Here is a 17,413-nt window from a genome sequence, read left to right on the forward strand (position 1 = left end):
CAACATGGGAACCCCCTCTGACAGAGTGTCCACTCTCCCTCTCCTCACTTACGTTAATGCGATGGGTCCTCCAAGCGTGTTGTGCTGTCCTCACAGATGCCTGACCTCAAATGTCTGTGTTTCTGCTGCGTCTTACAGGGTGGCGGACTCATACTAATACAAGCAGACAGACCGTGAGGGTCAGGGAAGAAAGCGGGGGGGGCAGAGAGAGAGAGAGGGAGAGAGGGAGAGAGAGAGAGAGAGAGAGAGAGAGTGAGAGAGAGAGAGAAAGGGTGTCTGAAATTCATTACATCTACTGATGGATCTGGCTTTGAGAGCTCAGCTCAGGCATATCCGGCCTACTTCTCTGCACTTAAAAAAAGTTAATTGTTTCTATTTCTGATAGGTCTAGTTTAAGGATAAGAAAAAGGCAAAAGTGGCCTAAAAAGGATATTCAGATTCAAGTAAGCAGAACAAGTTGGCTGTATGGGCTAGCTATAAATATTCATGAACTCATTTCAACGGTTAAGTGAGTGTGTACAGTTAGGGGCTAGCATTAGTAAACCACTTATTGTCCCTGTGTGGTTTCGAAACACTTTTATCAGGATTAAGGATATCACGGTTGTTTGGAGCAGTGGGGCGGGGCAGTGTCGTGTAGAGGCAGAGCCAGGAGAAAAGGCTCGTCTTAATCACAGATCCTTTCACCTCAATCACTCCCCCAGGGGTCCAGCCAGGTGCTGCCCCCCCCCCCCACCCCCACCCCCTCCTCTTCCCCATCTCCCCTCCCATCCCCATTACCACCCACCCTTCCACTCCCCTCTTCCATCCTTCTACACCTTCAACCCCTCCGTCGGTATCAGCTCAACTCACATCTGCTGTTTACGTATGCTCTGTGTCAAAACACACACAGAGACACAGACACAGTCAGACACAGACACATATACACACACACACACACACACACACACACACACACACACACACACACCCACACACATGCGCAAGCATATGAAGATTGAAGTCTGCTGAGCAGATAATTAAGAAGCAGCATTATTGAAAAGTCCTGATGATGAGTCTGCAATCCTTCCTGGCAGTCACAGCACTGCTTACGGCCACAGACAATGGAGTCTGTCTACAGTGTTGACAGTAATGTAGATATGCTAGGCTATAGGCTATAGGATTGAGGGTTTATTGCTGAGCTTTATTAGATTATCTGTATCAACATGCTGCTATCTGTTTAAGTCAATCTAATCCATATATAATGGGACTAGAGTACGTATGGTATATCGGTTTTCCCGTGAATGGGATCAGTTGGCTGATCTTACAGTATGTATGAGACCACCTGTTCATCATAATGGTCATGTGGTTATGTGTTACCATGGACACTCATTGTTTTTGGAAAATGATCTCACTGAACAAATAATATATTATTTTTCGAGAATAAAACTAAATGTTTCTTTTCATTCTCGCAATTGATAGCTGGTTCAAAACATATGGATCTGTTGTTGCCTACAATAATGCAAAGTTCTGCCGATCTTGTTGTGTGTGCTTGTGCCTTGTGGTCCCGCAAATGAAGACATGTATTCCAAATCTGGTGCAACAGCCCCCTCTTCTGGCAGACCAGAGGAGCTTCAGCCCAGAGTTTCCGTACCAGGGGGCCAGCAAGCTCGCATTTGAGCGTGGACTCAACCAGTGTGACAGTCACCTTACAGTCCAGACAGCATCAAATCATGCCAGCTGCTTGATAGGCCATATTACATTAAATCTGGACATGACGTCCTCTTGAATAATTCATATTGTTTTCTCTCAGAAGACCATCTGATATTGACTGACACTATGGTCATGAGCGACTTCAAGTATTTTTGTATCCTGAAATCTTGCCTTATTCATTGCTACTGCCTGCCACCCCAGCCCTCTCAGAGACCGTCAACACCAACACAAGATCTCCACAACCTAAAGCCATCTATCACAGAAATGTCATCATTAATTAACTTCATGAACAGTCATCAGACTATGGGTAATCAAGCATGTCCAGCCCAGGAAAGGCATTTCATTTGTTGTGGGTCAGGTCCGGCCCACTGCCTCTTCGGTGGTTATGGCCACTGGCCAAATCCCCCCTCCCCCACCCTCCCAGAAAAGACAGATGAGCCCCCAGGACCACAAGCACCAGCTGATTGGTGAGTTTGTATCTGGGCTGTTTGACAAGATAAGGAGATCATCGCCATTTGACTGTGTAGTCTAGAGAGGCAGTCATGACTACCACCATATTCATGTCATGGCGACCACAAAAAAACAGCTGTCAAGAAGTAATCTGAACCCCTCTGATTCTGCCTTGGGTCTCATATAAACATTTTTCTGGGTCATGGGTCAGTCTCCAAACGGCCTCCAAACATGGTCTTTGTCTAAACATACCCCTAACCCTGTGATAAATTCATTGTCATTGTTCATGGTCCTCTGTGGCTCAGTTGGTAGAGCATGGCACTAACAACCCTGAGGTTGGGGGTTTGATTCCTGCTAGGACCATATATACTGAAAAATGTATGCACTCACTGCAATGTAAGTTGCTTTACAGGCAGACTACCAACACTATAATTGTTGCAAAGAAAAACAATCAATCAGCAAAACAATCAATGAGATCTGTTCTATAAGTGGACATCATGTAATAACAGTGTCATTATATTCCTTTCCACTGCTGTCATGACTGCAGAGTCACTACCAATCTTCCGACGCAGATTGAAGACTGTCCCTCCTAAATACCTCTTCACCCCCACTACAAGTTTCTCTCCTGTTAATAATAATATATATATATATACACACACACACACACACAATACCAGTCAAAAATGTGGACACACCTTCTCATTCAATGGTTTTTCTTTATTTTTTATTATTTTCTACATTGTAGATTAATATTGAAGACATCAAAATTATGAAGGAACACATATGGAATTATGTAGTAAACAAAAAAGTGTTAAACAAACCAGGTCACCTGACGCAGCACTCCATCACTCTCCTTCTTGGTCAAATAGCCCTTACATAGCCTGGAGGTGTGTTTGGGGTCATTGTCCTGTTGAAAAACAAATGATGGTCCCACTAAGTGCAAACCAGATGGGATGGCATGTCGCTGCAGAATGCTGTGGTAGCCATGCTGGTTAAGTGTGCCTTGAATTTTGAATAAATCACCAACAGTGTCACCAGCAAAGCACCATCACACCTCCTCCTCCATGCTTCACGATGGGAAGATGTAGAAACCATCCGCTCACCTTTTCTGCGTCTCACAAAGACACGGCGGGTGGAACCAAAAATCTCAAATTTGGACTCATCAGACCAAAGTACAGATTTCCACTGGTCTAATGTCCATTTCTTGTGTTTCTTGGCCCAAGCAATTCTCTTCTTCTTGTTGTTCTTCCTCAGTAGTGGCTTCTTTGCAGCAATTCGACCATGAAGGCCTGATTCACGCAGTCTCCTCTGAACAGTTGATGTTGAGATGTGTCTGCTACTTGAACTCTGTGAAGCATTTATGTGGGCTCTAATCTGAGGTGCTGTTAATTTGCGGTTTCTGAGGCTGGTAACTCTAATGAACTTATCCTCTGCAGCAGAGGTAACTCTTGGTCTTCCTTTCCTGGGGCGGTCCTCATGAGAGCCAGTTTCATCATAGCGTTTGATGGTTTTCACGACTGCACTTGAGGATACATTCAAAGTTCTTGAAATTTTCTGGATTGACTGACCTTCATTAAAGTAATGATGGACTGTCGCTTCTCTTTACTTAGTTGAGTGGTCCTTGCCATAATATGGATTAGAACAGTAGTCGAATAGGGTTATTCACTGTATAGAACTGTGTACCAACCCTACCTCTGCACAACACAACTGATGGTCTCAAACACATTAAGAAGGTAAGAAATTCCACAAATTAACTCTTGACAAGGCACACCTGTTAATTGAAAACCATTCCAGGCGACGACCTCATGAAGCTGATTGAGAGAATGCCAAGAGTGTGCAAAGCTGTCATCAAAGCAAAAGGTGGCTACTTTGAAGAATCTAAAATCTAAAACATATTCTGGTTTGTTTAACACTTTTTTTTTTATTACATAATTCCATATGTGTTCTTTCATAGAAAAACCATTGAATGAGAAGGTGTGTCCAAACTTTTGACTCGTACTGTGTGTGTGTGTGTGTGTGTGTGTGTGTGTGTGTGTGTGTGTGTGTGTGTGTGTGTGTGTGTGTGTGTATATATATATATACATATAATTTTATTTTATTTTATTCTTCTACCATTCTTTTACCTTATACCATTGTGACTGCCTATGGCCCCTGGTCCGAGCATTGATTACTTTATCTTCTGATGACTGACGGATAGATGATTCACTTACTTAAACAAATGTATTTGTTGTAAGTCGCTTTGGATAAAGGCGTCCATTAAATGCCATACATGTAAATGTTTTATTTGTATTCATTCATTTATCGATTCATTTAGTCATTTATTCAACCCTGCATGCCCGATGTCCATAAATAAGTTGTCCATATAATAAGTTGTGTGGGCGGACAGGGTTCCTCCTCTCCGGAAGGGTCCGGTTTTCCCTCTTTATGGAAGTGACGTAAAGCTGTCAACATGTAAGATGGCGACTCATCACAGGCAGAATGCTGCTGGCCGGAGAAAAGTCCAGGTACATCTTTTCATCTTGTCCTTCTGCTGCATGCAGAGTGGGGAGGGGGGGTTTCAGAGGTGCATCCATCTGCAACACTTAGCCGGGGTGACATGACTATATAGCCTTGCGATCTATGGATGTCACTGAACCTACAACGTGTGGCGGGCAAGTGCAGCTGCTTGTCCCTCCTCCCTCCCTCCCTCCCCGCCTGCCTGCCTGCTTGCCTGCCTGCCTGCCTCTGCTCTGCCTGGTATCGCTAGCAGTAGCACTAGTGATGGAGCTAGCCGGGTTAGCTACCTACTGCTAGCAGACTCCGTTGATTGTGAGGCCCATTAGGGTTGTGAAGGATGCAGCTAGCATGCTCGCTTGACCGAGATCCTGCTGCATTAGCTTCAACTGTCAAGAGATGTGCATGTCAGCGGGACCATTGCGGTGAGGTGGAGGGTTCCCCCTCCTCTCCTCTCCCCTCCCCGCCCCCGCGACTAGCATGGCAAAGCTGGAGAGATCACGTCCGGTCTAGCGAGCGAAATGTCAGGCTAGCTAGCTTCAAGCTTGGTATGCAATCAGTTGGAGTGGGTTCAATCATCCTAGCACGAATCACAAGTCGTAGCATTCTTACAGTTATAGCTCGTTTACAATTGCATACAAATTGACAGACTGTAGCCTGTATCGCTCAGATACCAGAGGTCAGGCAGATAAAAAAAGAGGCCTCTCTGACAACATTGTAACTGTCAGACGGAACATGCTGTTATAACAATGTCATCATCATCCGTTAGAGCCCATTTCCTTGACCATGATCAGCTGTTGACAGCTCAATTCACTTGAGCAGAGATGCATTAGTGCCAACAATGGCAACTCCTACATAACATGTCAAAGGGGTTACACCCGAATCATGCCCATCCATCTTCATTTGGCTGCTGTAGTGTTCTCATTCAGGTCCTCTGTGTGTCTGCAGGTATCATATGTGATCAGAGATGAGGTGGAGAGGTATAACCGTAACGGGGTAAATGCTCTCCAGCTTGACCCGGCCCTGAACCGTCTTTTCACTGCGGGTAGAGACTCCATCATCAGGATATGGAGCGTGAACCAGCACAAGGTAAACTGTCTCTCGCTATGACGCACTTAACCCTGATAGGACGCTTTATGACCATGACCCCCCCCCCTCTGTCTCAAGATGACACTGTGGTCTTGATACAGTAGGCTTGTTTTGGTATGCTTTAGCCTATACAAATAATCACTGAATGCAACATCTTAGGATACTCTGAAATACCCTAGACTATGGTGTTTTCTATGCTGATGTGGTAGAGAGTGAAGGTCATTGATGTGGTGATAATGGTCAACTGGTAGGCTCGATATAGCCATACAAACACTGGTATTGCAATACTAATGCTCTATATTGCAGCAGGACCCATACATTGCATCTATGGAGCACCACACAGACTGGGTCAATGACATCGTCCTCTGCTGCAATGGGAAGACATGTGAGTAAGATGAGTTAGTCCAGATCTGCAGGGGTTGAACAGGCACCGAAGAGGAGTGTTGTTGATTTTCATCACCCCCAAGATGGGACACAACATCAGTGGGAAAATTTTAGATATTCATATGAGATATATATATGGAAAAGTAACTCAATTCACAGATAGTGTTAAATTCCACGTACCCTGTCCCTCTGATCATGTGTTCTGCAACTCTTCTCTCTCTCTCTCTCTCTCTCTCTCTCTCTCTCTCTCTCTCTCTCTCTCCAGTGATATCTGCTTCCTCAGATACTACAGTGAAGGTGTGGAATGCTCATAAGGGTTTCTGTATGTCCACACTACGAACACACAAGGTAATTCCCCCCCCCCCCCCCCAACCCTAACCCCCCCAACATTTTAACTCATATTCACATTCTTGTGTGTGTGCAGGACCTTGTTCTCGCAGACTAACTAGCTGTGTGGTGTTTGTGCATCAGACTAACTAGCGCTGTGTGTGTGTGTGTGTGTGTGTGTGTGTGTGTGTGTGTGTGTGTGTGTGTGTGTGTGTGTGTGTGTAGGACTATGTGAAAGCCCTAGCCTATGCCAAGGACAAGGAGCTGGTGGCGTCAGCAGGGCTGGACAGACAGATCTTCCTCTGGGATGTCAACACACTGACAGCACTGACTGCCTCCAATAACACTGTCACCAGTGAGTAACACGTCTTAGTCGACTCAACTTCAGTCGTTGACTTTAGACAGCTAGTCTAGTTTCCCTGACACAGTCATGGGACTAATTGCCTTGTGTGTCTGTGTGTCTCTGCTGTATTGTAAGTTTACACCAGTCTGAGGACTTTGTCCTCTCCACAAAAAAAGGTAGGGTCAAAGGTCATACAGTCATTGTGTCATTTTGTACTCCTTAACTCTGCTGTCCCTGTCCTATCCCAGCATCCTCTCTGAGCGGGAACAAAGACTCTATCTACAGTCTGTCCATGAACCAGATGGGAACAGTCATCGTGTCAGGGTCCACAGAGAAGGTAGGGTCAAAGGGCAGACAGTCACCGTGTCAGGGTCCAAAAGGACGACAGAATACAGATCTTGCTTCACTGATCGTTACTACTTTGTTACAAAAATATTAAGTCACATGACATTGTCAGTTTGGCAGTTAAAGATGAACTTATTGTGATGTTTTAAAGTCTACATCGCTCAGTCAGTGAGTGCATTGCAGGTGCTGAGAGTGTGGGATCCTCGAACCTGTGCTAAATTGATGAAGCTGAAGGGACACACGGACAACGTGAAATCACTGCTGCTGAACCGCGATGGCACCCAGGTAAGAACTCTAAGTATAACTCTGTTTTGGAATTCCATACATACCTTACTAACTCTAACCCTAACCCACCATTAGACTGAAAATGTTAGCATTGCAGTTAAACAGTTGAAACATTGCAAGTAAGGCACCTCCTCTCCTTTGACATGGTATTTCATGCTGTAATAACATGGTATTTCATGCTATAATAACATGGTATTTCATGGTATCATAACATGGTAAGCCATGATGTAATAACATAGTATTTCATGGTAGAATAACATGGTATCATAACATGGTATTTCATGGTATAATAATAACATGGTATTTCATGGTATAATAACATGGTATGTCATGGCGTAATAACATGGTATTTCATGGTAGAATAATGCTCTTCATGCTGTTTCTCCCTCCAGTGTCTCTCCGGCAGCTCCGACGGGACCATCCGGCTGTGGTCGCTGGGGCAACAGCGGTGCATCGCCACCTACCGCGTCCACGACGAAGGCGTGTGGGCGCTCCAGGTGAACGAGGCCTTCACGCACGTGTACTCGGGCGGCAGGGACAGAAAGATCTACTGTACAGACCTACGCAACCCTGACATCAGGGTCCTCATCTGTGAGGAGAAGGCCCCTGTCCTCAAGGTGAGAGGCAGAGGGGCACCCTGGGAAATGTAGTTGCGGTCAGGTTGAAATGATCAACGTATTGACGGTGTGTTTTCGTCCGTGGTTCAGATGGAGCTGGACCGGACTGCCGACCCCCCCACGGCCCTCTGGGTGTCCACCACCAAGTCCACTGTCAACAAATGGGTAAGCTACGCCCCCCCACCCCCTACCCCCATCGCTGGTGGCTACAGTAGCCACAGTAGGGCTAAATTAGGGCTGGATAAATTAGCGTTTTCTTTAATTTAGAGTTGCTTGAAATGATGGAAATTGCAAGTAAATGAGTTCCATTTTTTTAATTTAACATTTAAAAATAATATTGTATCATAGGTCATGATAATTCCTTGTCTTCTCTAAGATAACCCATACGTCTGTATAGTTGTTATTGGTGTTGACTGCTGTTTTATTCCCTGTGCTGATGTACGGCAGTCTTTGAAGGGCATTCACAACTTCAGAGCATCTGGTGATTACGACAACGACTGCACCACTCCCCTGACTCCCCTCTGCACACAGCCGGAACAGGTCATCAAAGGTGAACACAAATACACACACACACACACACACACACACACACACACACACACACACACACACACACACACACACACACACACTCTCACTCACTCACTCACTAGGGCAGGTCATTAGAGGTAAGCTACCACAGAGTCCTTGAGCATGTGTCTTCTTGAAGGGTATTTATTATGCTGCCATTTGTCTATTCAACGCCTGCAAAAAACCTCAATTACACGACATAGTACTCCAGAAGGTACAGGTATTAGCAGGAGATAGATTACATAGTGTCTGTTTCATTTGAACTAAAGCAAGTCTCACAGTGAGTGTTGTGTGTGTGATTGTCCTGTAGGTGGAGCTAGCATCATTCAGTGCCACATTCTGAATGACAAGAGACACATACTGACCAAAGACACCAACAACAATGTTGCATACTGGGATGTTCTCAAGGTATTCACCACTTTCTCTCCTCTTTGTTGCTTGTGCATCGGCAGTTTCTGTTGTTGACCAGTGTTTGATTGAATAGCACTCCTGAGTCCCCATCTTTCCCCTCCTCTCTCCCCCTGCCCCCCCCCCCCCACCCCCTTCAGGCATGTAAGGTGGAAGACCTTGGAAAGACGGAATTTGATGAGGAGATTAAGAAGAGGTTCAAGATGGTTTACGTGCCGAACTGGTTCTCTGTGGATCTCAAGACTGGGGTAAGAAGCGAAAAGCCCCTGTCGGATTACAACAAGACTACCAATGTTGTCTTGTTATTCCACATGTTGAAGACAAAAAGCCTGTCTTATTTTAATCCTTCTTTGACCACTTTTTACAAACGGAGATCCACATCGTCACCCTAAAAGGGGGTAAAAGGAGCATTTGTGTGGGAGTTTTTCTTTTGTTCTTTGTTCTCAATGCTCTTATCCTAGTGTCTAGCCTGCAACGTCAACGTGACTTGTTTTGTGGTAGATGTTGACCATCACTCTGGACGAGAGTGACTGCTTTGCCGCGTGGGTGTCGGCAAAGGACGCAGGCTTCTCTAGCCCAGACGGATCCGACCCCAAGCGTGAGTGAAAGAAAAAAAAGAAATACTGGAGTTGATTATCAGTGTATGACATGATACTCAGTTCACCTTGATACTTACTGTGTAATACTGTGTATTATGTGTATTGGAGGTATGAATTGTTCAATGATGCGTTTGTGTATGCTATAGCAACATAACATGGACGTATGTGGCAGATACAAGGTGGTGCTGATCTGTGCTGTGTTGTTGTTGTTGCTGCTTCCTCTCTGCTAGTGAACCTGGGTGGACTGCTGCTGCAGGCTTTACTAGAGTACTGGCCCCGGACACACATCAACCCCATGGATGAGGAGACAGAGATGAACCACGGTCAGCACGCACACGCACACACACACGAAGGGGGAAGCATCAATTCTGCCCTGGAGCTACCACATCCGCCTACACACACACACAGAGATCGCTCTGATATACATCTAATGATACTGCTATCGGGTCATCTATATTCGGTATCGTGTGTGTGTGTGTGTGTGTGTGTGTGTGTGTTACCAGTGAACGGGGAGCATGAGAGCAGGATACAGAAAGGAAACGGTTACTTCCAGGTGCCCCCACACACTCCCGTCATCTTTGGCGAGGTAGGAGGGAGGACCCTGTTCAGGTACCGTACACACTCCTGCCTACTTGTCTCACAGCTTGTCTCATTGATTTAGAAACGATGGAATGAAGATTTTGTCCACCCGACAGTTTAAGCAGGTGTTCTTTATGACTTGTTGTATCGTTTAAACAATTCAAGATATTCCATCTGTAGGAGTCTCAGGTGTGTGTGTGTTCCTGCCTGTGTCTGTGCCTTCAGGTTGTTGTGTCGAGACTCGGGCGGAGAGACGGAGTCCATGTTGCTGAATGAGACGGTCCCTCAGTGGGTCATCGACATCACCGTAGACGTAAGCTCTCGTCCTTTCCCTGCGAACACTTCAAGTCGATCACTGTTTTGTCATGGGAATGTACTAGATGTAGTTGTCATGGCTTCCTCTACGCCCCCCCCCCTCCCCTTTTCTGTTCTCTGCTTCCAGAAGAACATGCCCAAATTCAACAAAATCCCGTTCTACCTCCAGCCTCACTCCTCATCGGGAGCAAAAACGTTAAAGAAGTAAGCTCGAGCTTTTTGAAACGATCTCATACGATGCATTTCCACCGCGGTACGGTGTTATGGTTTCCGTAGGGGAACCCGGCTGATATTATAGTGTGGTGGTTTCTGTAGGGACCGTCTGTCTGCCAGCGACATGCTGCAGGTGAGGAAGGTGATGGAGCACGTGTACGAGAAGATCATCAACCTGGACAACGAATCTCAGACGGGCGCCTCGGCCAATGAGAAGGCCAGCGAGCAGAAGGAGGAAGAAGACATGGCGGTGCTTGCCGAGGAGAAGATCGAACTGCTCTGTCAGGACCAGGTAAGGCTGAAGCCATTGGTAGGTAGATAGCCCTAGCCCCTACCAGAGCCTTCTCCTATCTCTTCTTCTTCTTGTTCTATCACTGCACACCTCCATCAGAGGTTTTTCTTGGACCCCAATTCAATCCATTTGTAGGCCGAGGGGGTTTCCAGCATCACTCACAATCCTCTCTCTAGGTGTTGGACCCCAACATGGACCTGAGGACAGTCAAGCATTTCATCTGGAAGAGCGGAGGAGACCTCACACTCCACTACCGCCAGAAGTCTACGTGAGGGCGGTGGGGTAGAAGGCTCATCTGCAGCTTGCTGCCCTCCTCTTCCTCCACCACCTTTTCCTCCTCTTTCTCTTCTGGCACCACCCAGGACGGTTCAAAACTCATCCCACCCAGCTCACGAGTAGTGCGGTGTGAGTCCTGCCACAAAACCAGAACTCTACGACTCCCTCATAAGAACTCACGACACCTTATAACCCTTCAGAAGCATCCGCCTGACCTGTAACCGGAGCTTCACACACACACAGTCACTGTTCTCCAATCAGTCATGTACGCAATAGAGGCAAGAGGTCACAGGGAGGGAGGGAGGGAGGGAAGGAAGGAAGGAAGGAAGGAAGGAAGGAAGGAAGGAAGGAAGGAAGAAAGAAAGAAAGAAAGAAAGAAAGAAAGAAAGAAAGAAAGAAAGAAAGAAAGAAAGAAAGAAAGAAAGAAAGAAAGAAAGAAAGAAAGAAAGAAAGAGGAGTGATGGATGAGTAAAGGAGGAGAGGTATTGTGCTGTGTACAGTGAATGGACTGAGGGCATCTCAAGGGCATTTTAAAGGTTTTGCCATTTAGGTTTTTCTTTTTTTCCATTTGCCTCCTTGTTTCTTTTTTTCCTTTCTGGAAGTAAGATGTGTTAACATGCCTCTCTTAGGAGAGGGCGTGACAGACCGCACACCTTTGTATTCCTTTACACCCATACATTCCCGGGAACGTGCTTGTTTCCAACCTATGATCACCACTCTGCTGAATCCCAAATCATTCCCTTACTCCTATCCCCTGGCCTCTCCTGGAGATCCGCAAGGATTGGAACGGTGAGTGCAATATAGCAAAAGTTCCAAAGAAGCCACGATGGAGAAATTGTGCTTATTAAATTTGGGTGATATGTTTTTTGTTTTGTTTTTGTCCATATCACGATAAATGAATCCATGTTTCTCGATTTTTTTTTTTAAGTGCATGGTTACTTTCTGTAATCGCAGCATCACTTAGGAGAACTGCCAACAGGTTCAATAAAGCGCAGGAAACAGCTGTGGTTGGCTGGTGTAGTTTTGGTTGAAACGAAACGGCATAGATGAAAGCTTTGCGTGCCGTAGGCCGATGGTTTTATGCGTGCAGCAACGCTGTGTACAGTAATCACCGACAACGACAGGATCTTCGGTAAGTGGTAGGCTTGTCCGTTATTTTTGGTTTATCGTCTCAGCTCCAATACTTATTCCTATCCATTCCTCCTTTAATCTGTAGGAGTGTCTGGCGTGTAGGAGTCTGGCTTTATTTGGGGATTCAGCGTTCATCTCATCATGCAGATTCCAGAGGTTGACTAAGGATTAGTGGGTAGTCATGTGACCAGTCTAAACAATCAGTGATACAAAGTAACGTAAGGACGGGATGCCTCTATTGTATGCATGTACCCCTCAGTAACTGGATGATGTAGGTAGTAGGATGGGTGACGATCCTCTCACCAAACGGACACATGATCTCCCAACTGTATCTCTTTAGCTAATGCTGTTATTAAATTACTGATGCTATCCTTTTTTTTGTTTTTGTAAATAGACTGTAATTATTTTGTAGGCGACTTGGCACAAGTTGTACTCCTGATTATCAGGATGTTTTTATTTCCATTTTTAGCAGATCTACCTACGTTGTGTTCAAAAAGGGTGCTTTCTCATGTGAAAAGACATGAGCGTGTCAAGAAGCAACGGGTACAACTTAAGGATTTCACCCAGTGATCAGGATGTTATAGGCTGCTGTATATGAGAGCAAAGCTAAAATGTTGTTATTGGTCTTACCAATGACTGTGCTGCTAAACATCAGCCTACCTACTGTACATTATACATTGAGAAAAGTTTGATCCTAGCCGCTGCCACCCGGACCCCTGTGTAGGTTTGAGATGATTGGATAGGCAATTATGGGAATGGCTCCGCCTTGCCTTCGGATAAGCCAGGTGGAATGTTTGCCATATTTATCCAACCCTCCTAAGATCTACGCTCATGTCTTAAGGCTCATGTCTAGGCCTTTTGGGCCTAGGTGGTGGTGGAATTCAGGGGGAGAGATTCTAGAAAGTGAAGGGTTAACCAGAGGGAATCACAAAGCTCAGTTCATATTTTTTATTTATGCAAACAAAATGAAGACTGTGCTGTACAACCTAAAACGGAACACATCAACAATGTGAATTGCACAGTGTTATAGCAAATGTATTATAATAAAGAATTTATTTGGTTTTAGTCCAAAAATTAAAATCCTAATGAAAGTCTGTGTGGTTGTTGAATGATTTGAGCATATGACATAAGACTGTTCACACAAAGTAAGATATCAGCACCCATTCTTATGCTCACTTGGAACTGTGTGTTCAATGCAGATTATTGAGTAATTGTTGTGCTAGTATATTCAGTCATAGGCCTGCACTCCAGAGGTGATTGTCTCGTGGGTTCAGTTTTGGTGAACAGGAATGTGGGGTTTGATGAATGCACACTCAGACCCCAGTGGGACATTGGCCATGGGACTATAGTGTAACACGTTTCTTGAGTCATCAATGAGCCTGATAGAGCCCAGCTCTCTGGTCGAGGGAGTGGGTAAAAACCACTGCATTTTGTCTCCACACAAAAGACTGGGGGGAGAGAAGATCACATTTCCATCACATCTGAAAATGGTCTATTCTAGGGTAGCTTTGATATCACACACCCTTCGTCCATTGTCTAAATTTCAATATCACACAGGTTTACAGCGTATCTCTTTCTCTCGCTCTCACACACACACACACACACACACACACACACACACACACACACACACACACACACACACACACACACACACACACACACACACACACACACACACACACACACACACACACAGAGGGAGAAAGAGAGAGAGAAGGAGAGAGTCTGACACACAGATGCATACCTTATATACTGTCAATAATACACACACACACACACATTAGATGTGCATAAAGATCTCGCGACAGAGAACATCTTTCTTTCTCCTTCTTTTGCCACGTTTTTGCTGTTATCGAAGCAGCTACATGGGCGGAGTTTCAGGGCTGTCCCAAACGACTAGTGGTCGAATCACAGTTGAATTTCCCCAAAAACAGTACGCTGCAAACATACTTTCTCAATCTGGGACTGGAGGGATGTGTGATCAATCATATCCATGTGGTAACCATGGACATTAGCTTGTCAGTATCCATGAGGACAAGAATTGTGTTGGATTCGTAAGGGTCGAGGTCTAGCTTGCTACCATTTCTCAGGAGAGATATCGGAAGATCGGATTGATATTATTTGGAAAGAAGTAGCTAACGGGCTTATTGTGTCTCAGTCGAACTATAACGTTTCATTTTCTCTGCAACTTCGAAACGTTGCAATGGCTCCAAGGAAAAATTCCAGAAATCATGCCAAGAAAGGTCAGTACCCTTCCCTTCTTGCTGTTTGCTAACTTGCGAATGATGTTTATTCAGCCAAGGATAACGATCTAGCCAGCTGCGTTAGCCGCATCACAGTGATGTTTCTCGTCACTCAGCAGTTTTATCTTGCAGGATAACCAGCAATATATGCAGCTAAGCTAGCCGAAAAAAGTGAAGCTTAGGCTGCTAGCTTATTAGCTAGCCATTTTTGGATGATGATGATATATAGCTAGCTGGAAAGCCATGGAATCTTGCCAGCAGTAAACAAGTTCTGAATGTCCATTGACCCCTGGTTATTTTTTTACAGTCCGTGGTGGAGATCTTTCATTGGTCCAATTGCACAATGATGTTCATAAAAAAAACAATGTTTTGCAGCACATCATCGGCCTACCCTCCTAAAATCTCCCTTTCAAATGATTCCTTCTAGTGCACATCATATGATATTCATCTCGAGTGCTGTTTCTGGACGTATGAGGTAGACCTGGGTACTCTGTGTGAGGAGTTGGTTTTAACCGTTTGATTTAACCCAGTCAGTGGTGTGTTCTTTTTTTTTTTGGAATTACTTAGTATTAGTCCCACATGGTTTGAGTGGTTGATTTTGCTAACAGCTCCTGCATTGTAAGTCATTCTTGCATGCATTTGAAGTGTTGTGTCATTGTTTTCACTGATTCCATATCATCCCCCCGTTGTGTCAGTCATAGACCAAGCATCTACACAACTGGACAATAGAGGGGGATTTGAGGTATCAGAAGATTAGCCGCCATGCATTTGGATGTAGCATGATTGGGCCCATGTTTGTCCCTGTTTGCTTTGCTGTGTTCTATTGTTGTCTGTGCTCGACAGTCAGTCATTGGCAACATCTGAGAGACTAAATACCGGGAGTCAAAATGCACAGGCTTGCATGACTGTCTGACAGTTCTCCGTTAGCCTGTGTGGTCCCATCGGCTAATGTGTGAGTGCTCAGTCTGCTGTGTGAAGTGGAAACCATCATTCGATTTGCATCTTGATCAAAGAGTAGCATTTAGACAGGGTATGAATGTCTTTGTCTTAGCCAAATCCACTTGTGTTTGCCTCCTTTGGCATGCCACATCGATGGTCTGGTCTTTATCCAGGAGACTATCCAAGGATGTAGGCCTAGGCTAGCTGATAACCCCTAGAAGACCATCAGGCATCATTGTCATTAGGTTTAAGGTTACTGAGGCAGTGTCACTGAGGCTGCCTCTGCAACTCTATACCTCTGAGAACACAAACAAACACAACCGCCTATTACAGATGCATAAAGCCTATGGGCAATTCCGCGGTAACAAAATCATGCTGGGGCTCGATTTTTCACTTCAACATATGTCAAACAAAAAACCTTGATAGCAAAGTATAACAAACCATACAATTGTATGCGTAAGGACTAGTTCTAACAATTTAAACTGAAAATAATAATAACAAAAATGTACTTTGGTAACAGAATGACCATAACATATCCCTGTTTTTTATGTAACCATGTTTCCCCAAATATCTGCTCCAAATTAAGATTTAAATATGCCTGCAGAAAAGAGTCGGGTGTTAGCTATGATATGATACCTTGAGTTTGAACACATCTATTTTGGTTGTTGAGCTACAGTAAGTGAAGTGGATTTACATACAGTAACAGAATGATGGTAACAGAATGACTGCATGGGTCCCCTACAGAAATGCATAATTTATGGATGTCATTCTGTACATGATGATGTAGCCAAAATAGGGGGACACAGGTATAAATATACAATCGATGATCTCAACAAGGTAATAATGTCTAATTAATGTTTTATCAACTTATATACTGCGTCCTCTATTGGAACGAGGAAGCATTTCAGTTAAAACACTAATTATTTGTCTAGAAGTCTACCTATACTTCTTACTTGTGTGAACTTTCATTATCTTCCCTCATGAGGCAGATAAATTAGAAAATATATTAGCCATGCCAAACCATTTCTGAAAAACTAAATATAAGTCTTGATATTAGTATGAGGGTTTATGTGTTTCTTAACACCTTTTTAAATACTTTCTAATGTTTTCGTCAACCCTTTTCCAAATGTTTGACAATCAAACAAAGAAATCAAAGCTTTTGCTTATCCCTATTTTTATGATAGTTGAGAAATGTGTATCTGACACAATTTCCCTGAAATATAGACTCTTAGCTTTCATTTGATACCCAATTTGATACGCTCTGATGGATTTCAAATGTTGGTCCTCATGGGTCCTATAGCCTAGTTTAGGCCTGAGGTTTCATGTTGCATGGCCTCTGTGTTATGGCAGCTGGCAGAAACACAGTTCTCATGCTGACAACAGATAAGGGAGTGCAATGTCGCCACGTTCTGGTAAAAGGTTGACGGCTCTTCTGCTCTCATTTTTTACGGAAACAGTGGCATCTCTGATAAAAAATAAATAAAACGCTACTCTACCCATGTTGTGAGCAGATGGTTAGACCAACTTGTGTAGCCTGAATGCTTCATATCAAGAACGGCAAGGCAATATTCATTAAAGCAAACCTTCTGTCACCAAAGCTTCAGTGCTGGAGTTCACTCAACCTGAGTTTGAGTCTGTTAGCCTACAGTCCTCTCTCCGTCTCCCATCGGACTATGGCACAGCAGTGACACACACACACACACACACACACACACACAGCATGCCCTCCCCATATTCATTTGACAGCTCTAAATATAGTCCCTTGGGCCAGGCAGGCAGTCTTGTCCCATATCGAGTTCTAACAGCCAGTGACCACAGCATTC

General features: G+C 44.6%; 1 protein-coding gene across 3 annotated transcripts; it reads left to right on the forward strand.

The window, feature by feature from the left end:
* Positions 1-4,571: 4,571 nt before the first annotated feature.
* Positions 4,572-13,402, forward strand: wdr48a (WD repeat domain 48a). 3 transcript variants are annotated; one of them, XM_083675379.1, is made up of 19 exons: positions 4,572-4,643; positions 5,581-5,721; positions 6,028-6,106; positions 6,371-6,453; positions 6,658-6,787; positions 7,024-7,112; positions 7,304-7,405; positions 7,798-8,022; positions 8,113-8,187; positions 8,470-8,572; positions 8,903-9,000; positions 9,141-9,248; positions 9,502-9,598; positions 9,830-9,922; positions 10,103-10,208; positions 10,404-10,491; positions 10,621-10,697; positions 10,809-10,998; positions 11,175-13,402. In XM_083675379.1, the coding sequence occupies exons 1-19, from the start codon at positions 4,596-4,598 to the stop codon at positions 11,268-11,270; spliced, it is 2,028 nt and encodes a 675-aa protein (XP_083531505.1). In that variant the 5' UTR covers positions 4,572-4,595; the 3' UTR covers positions 11,271-13,402. The 3 variants fall into 3 exon arrangements, with proteins under 3 accessions (XP_083531505.1, XP_083531503.1, XP_083531504.1); XM_083675377.1 differs by having other exon boundaries at positions 4,595-4,643; positions 6,031-6,106; XM_083675378.1 differs by lacking the exon at positions 4,572-4,643 and adding an exon at positions 5,047-5,180.
* The last annotated feature ends 4,011 nt before the right edge of the window (positions 13,403-17,413 follow it).

Source organism: Argentina silus (genome assembly GCF_951799395.1).
Source record: "Argentina silus genome assembly, chromosome: 1".
Lineage (NCBI taxonomy): Eukaryota > Metazoa > Chordata > Actinopteri > Argentiniformes > Argentinidae > Argentina > Argentina silus.

Bases quoted from the DNA above. Each gene is read 5' to 3' on its own strand.
- wdr48a (XM_083675379.1), top strand. From the start codon at position 4,596: ATGGCGACTCATCACAGGCAGAATGCTGCTGGCCGGAGAAAAGTCCAG. The intron at 8,573-8,902 runs GTGAACACAAAT...ATTGTCCTGTAG, and splicing joins GCCGGAACAGGTCATCAAAG to GTGGAGCTAGCATCATTCAG. The intron at 10,999-11,174 runs GTAAGGCTGAAG...TCCTCTCTCTAG, and splicing joins AACTGCTCTGTCAGGACCAG to GTGTTGGACCCCAACATGGA.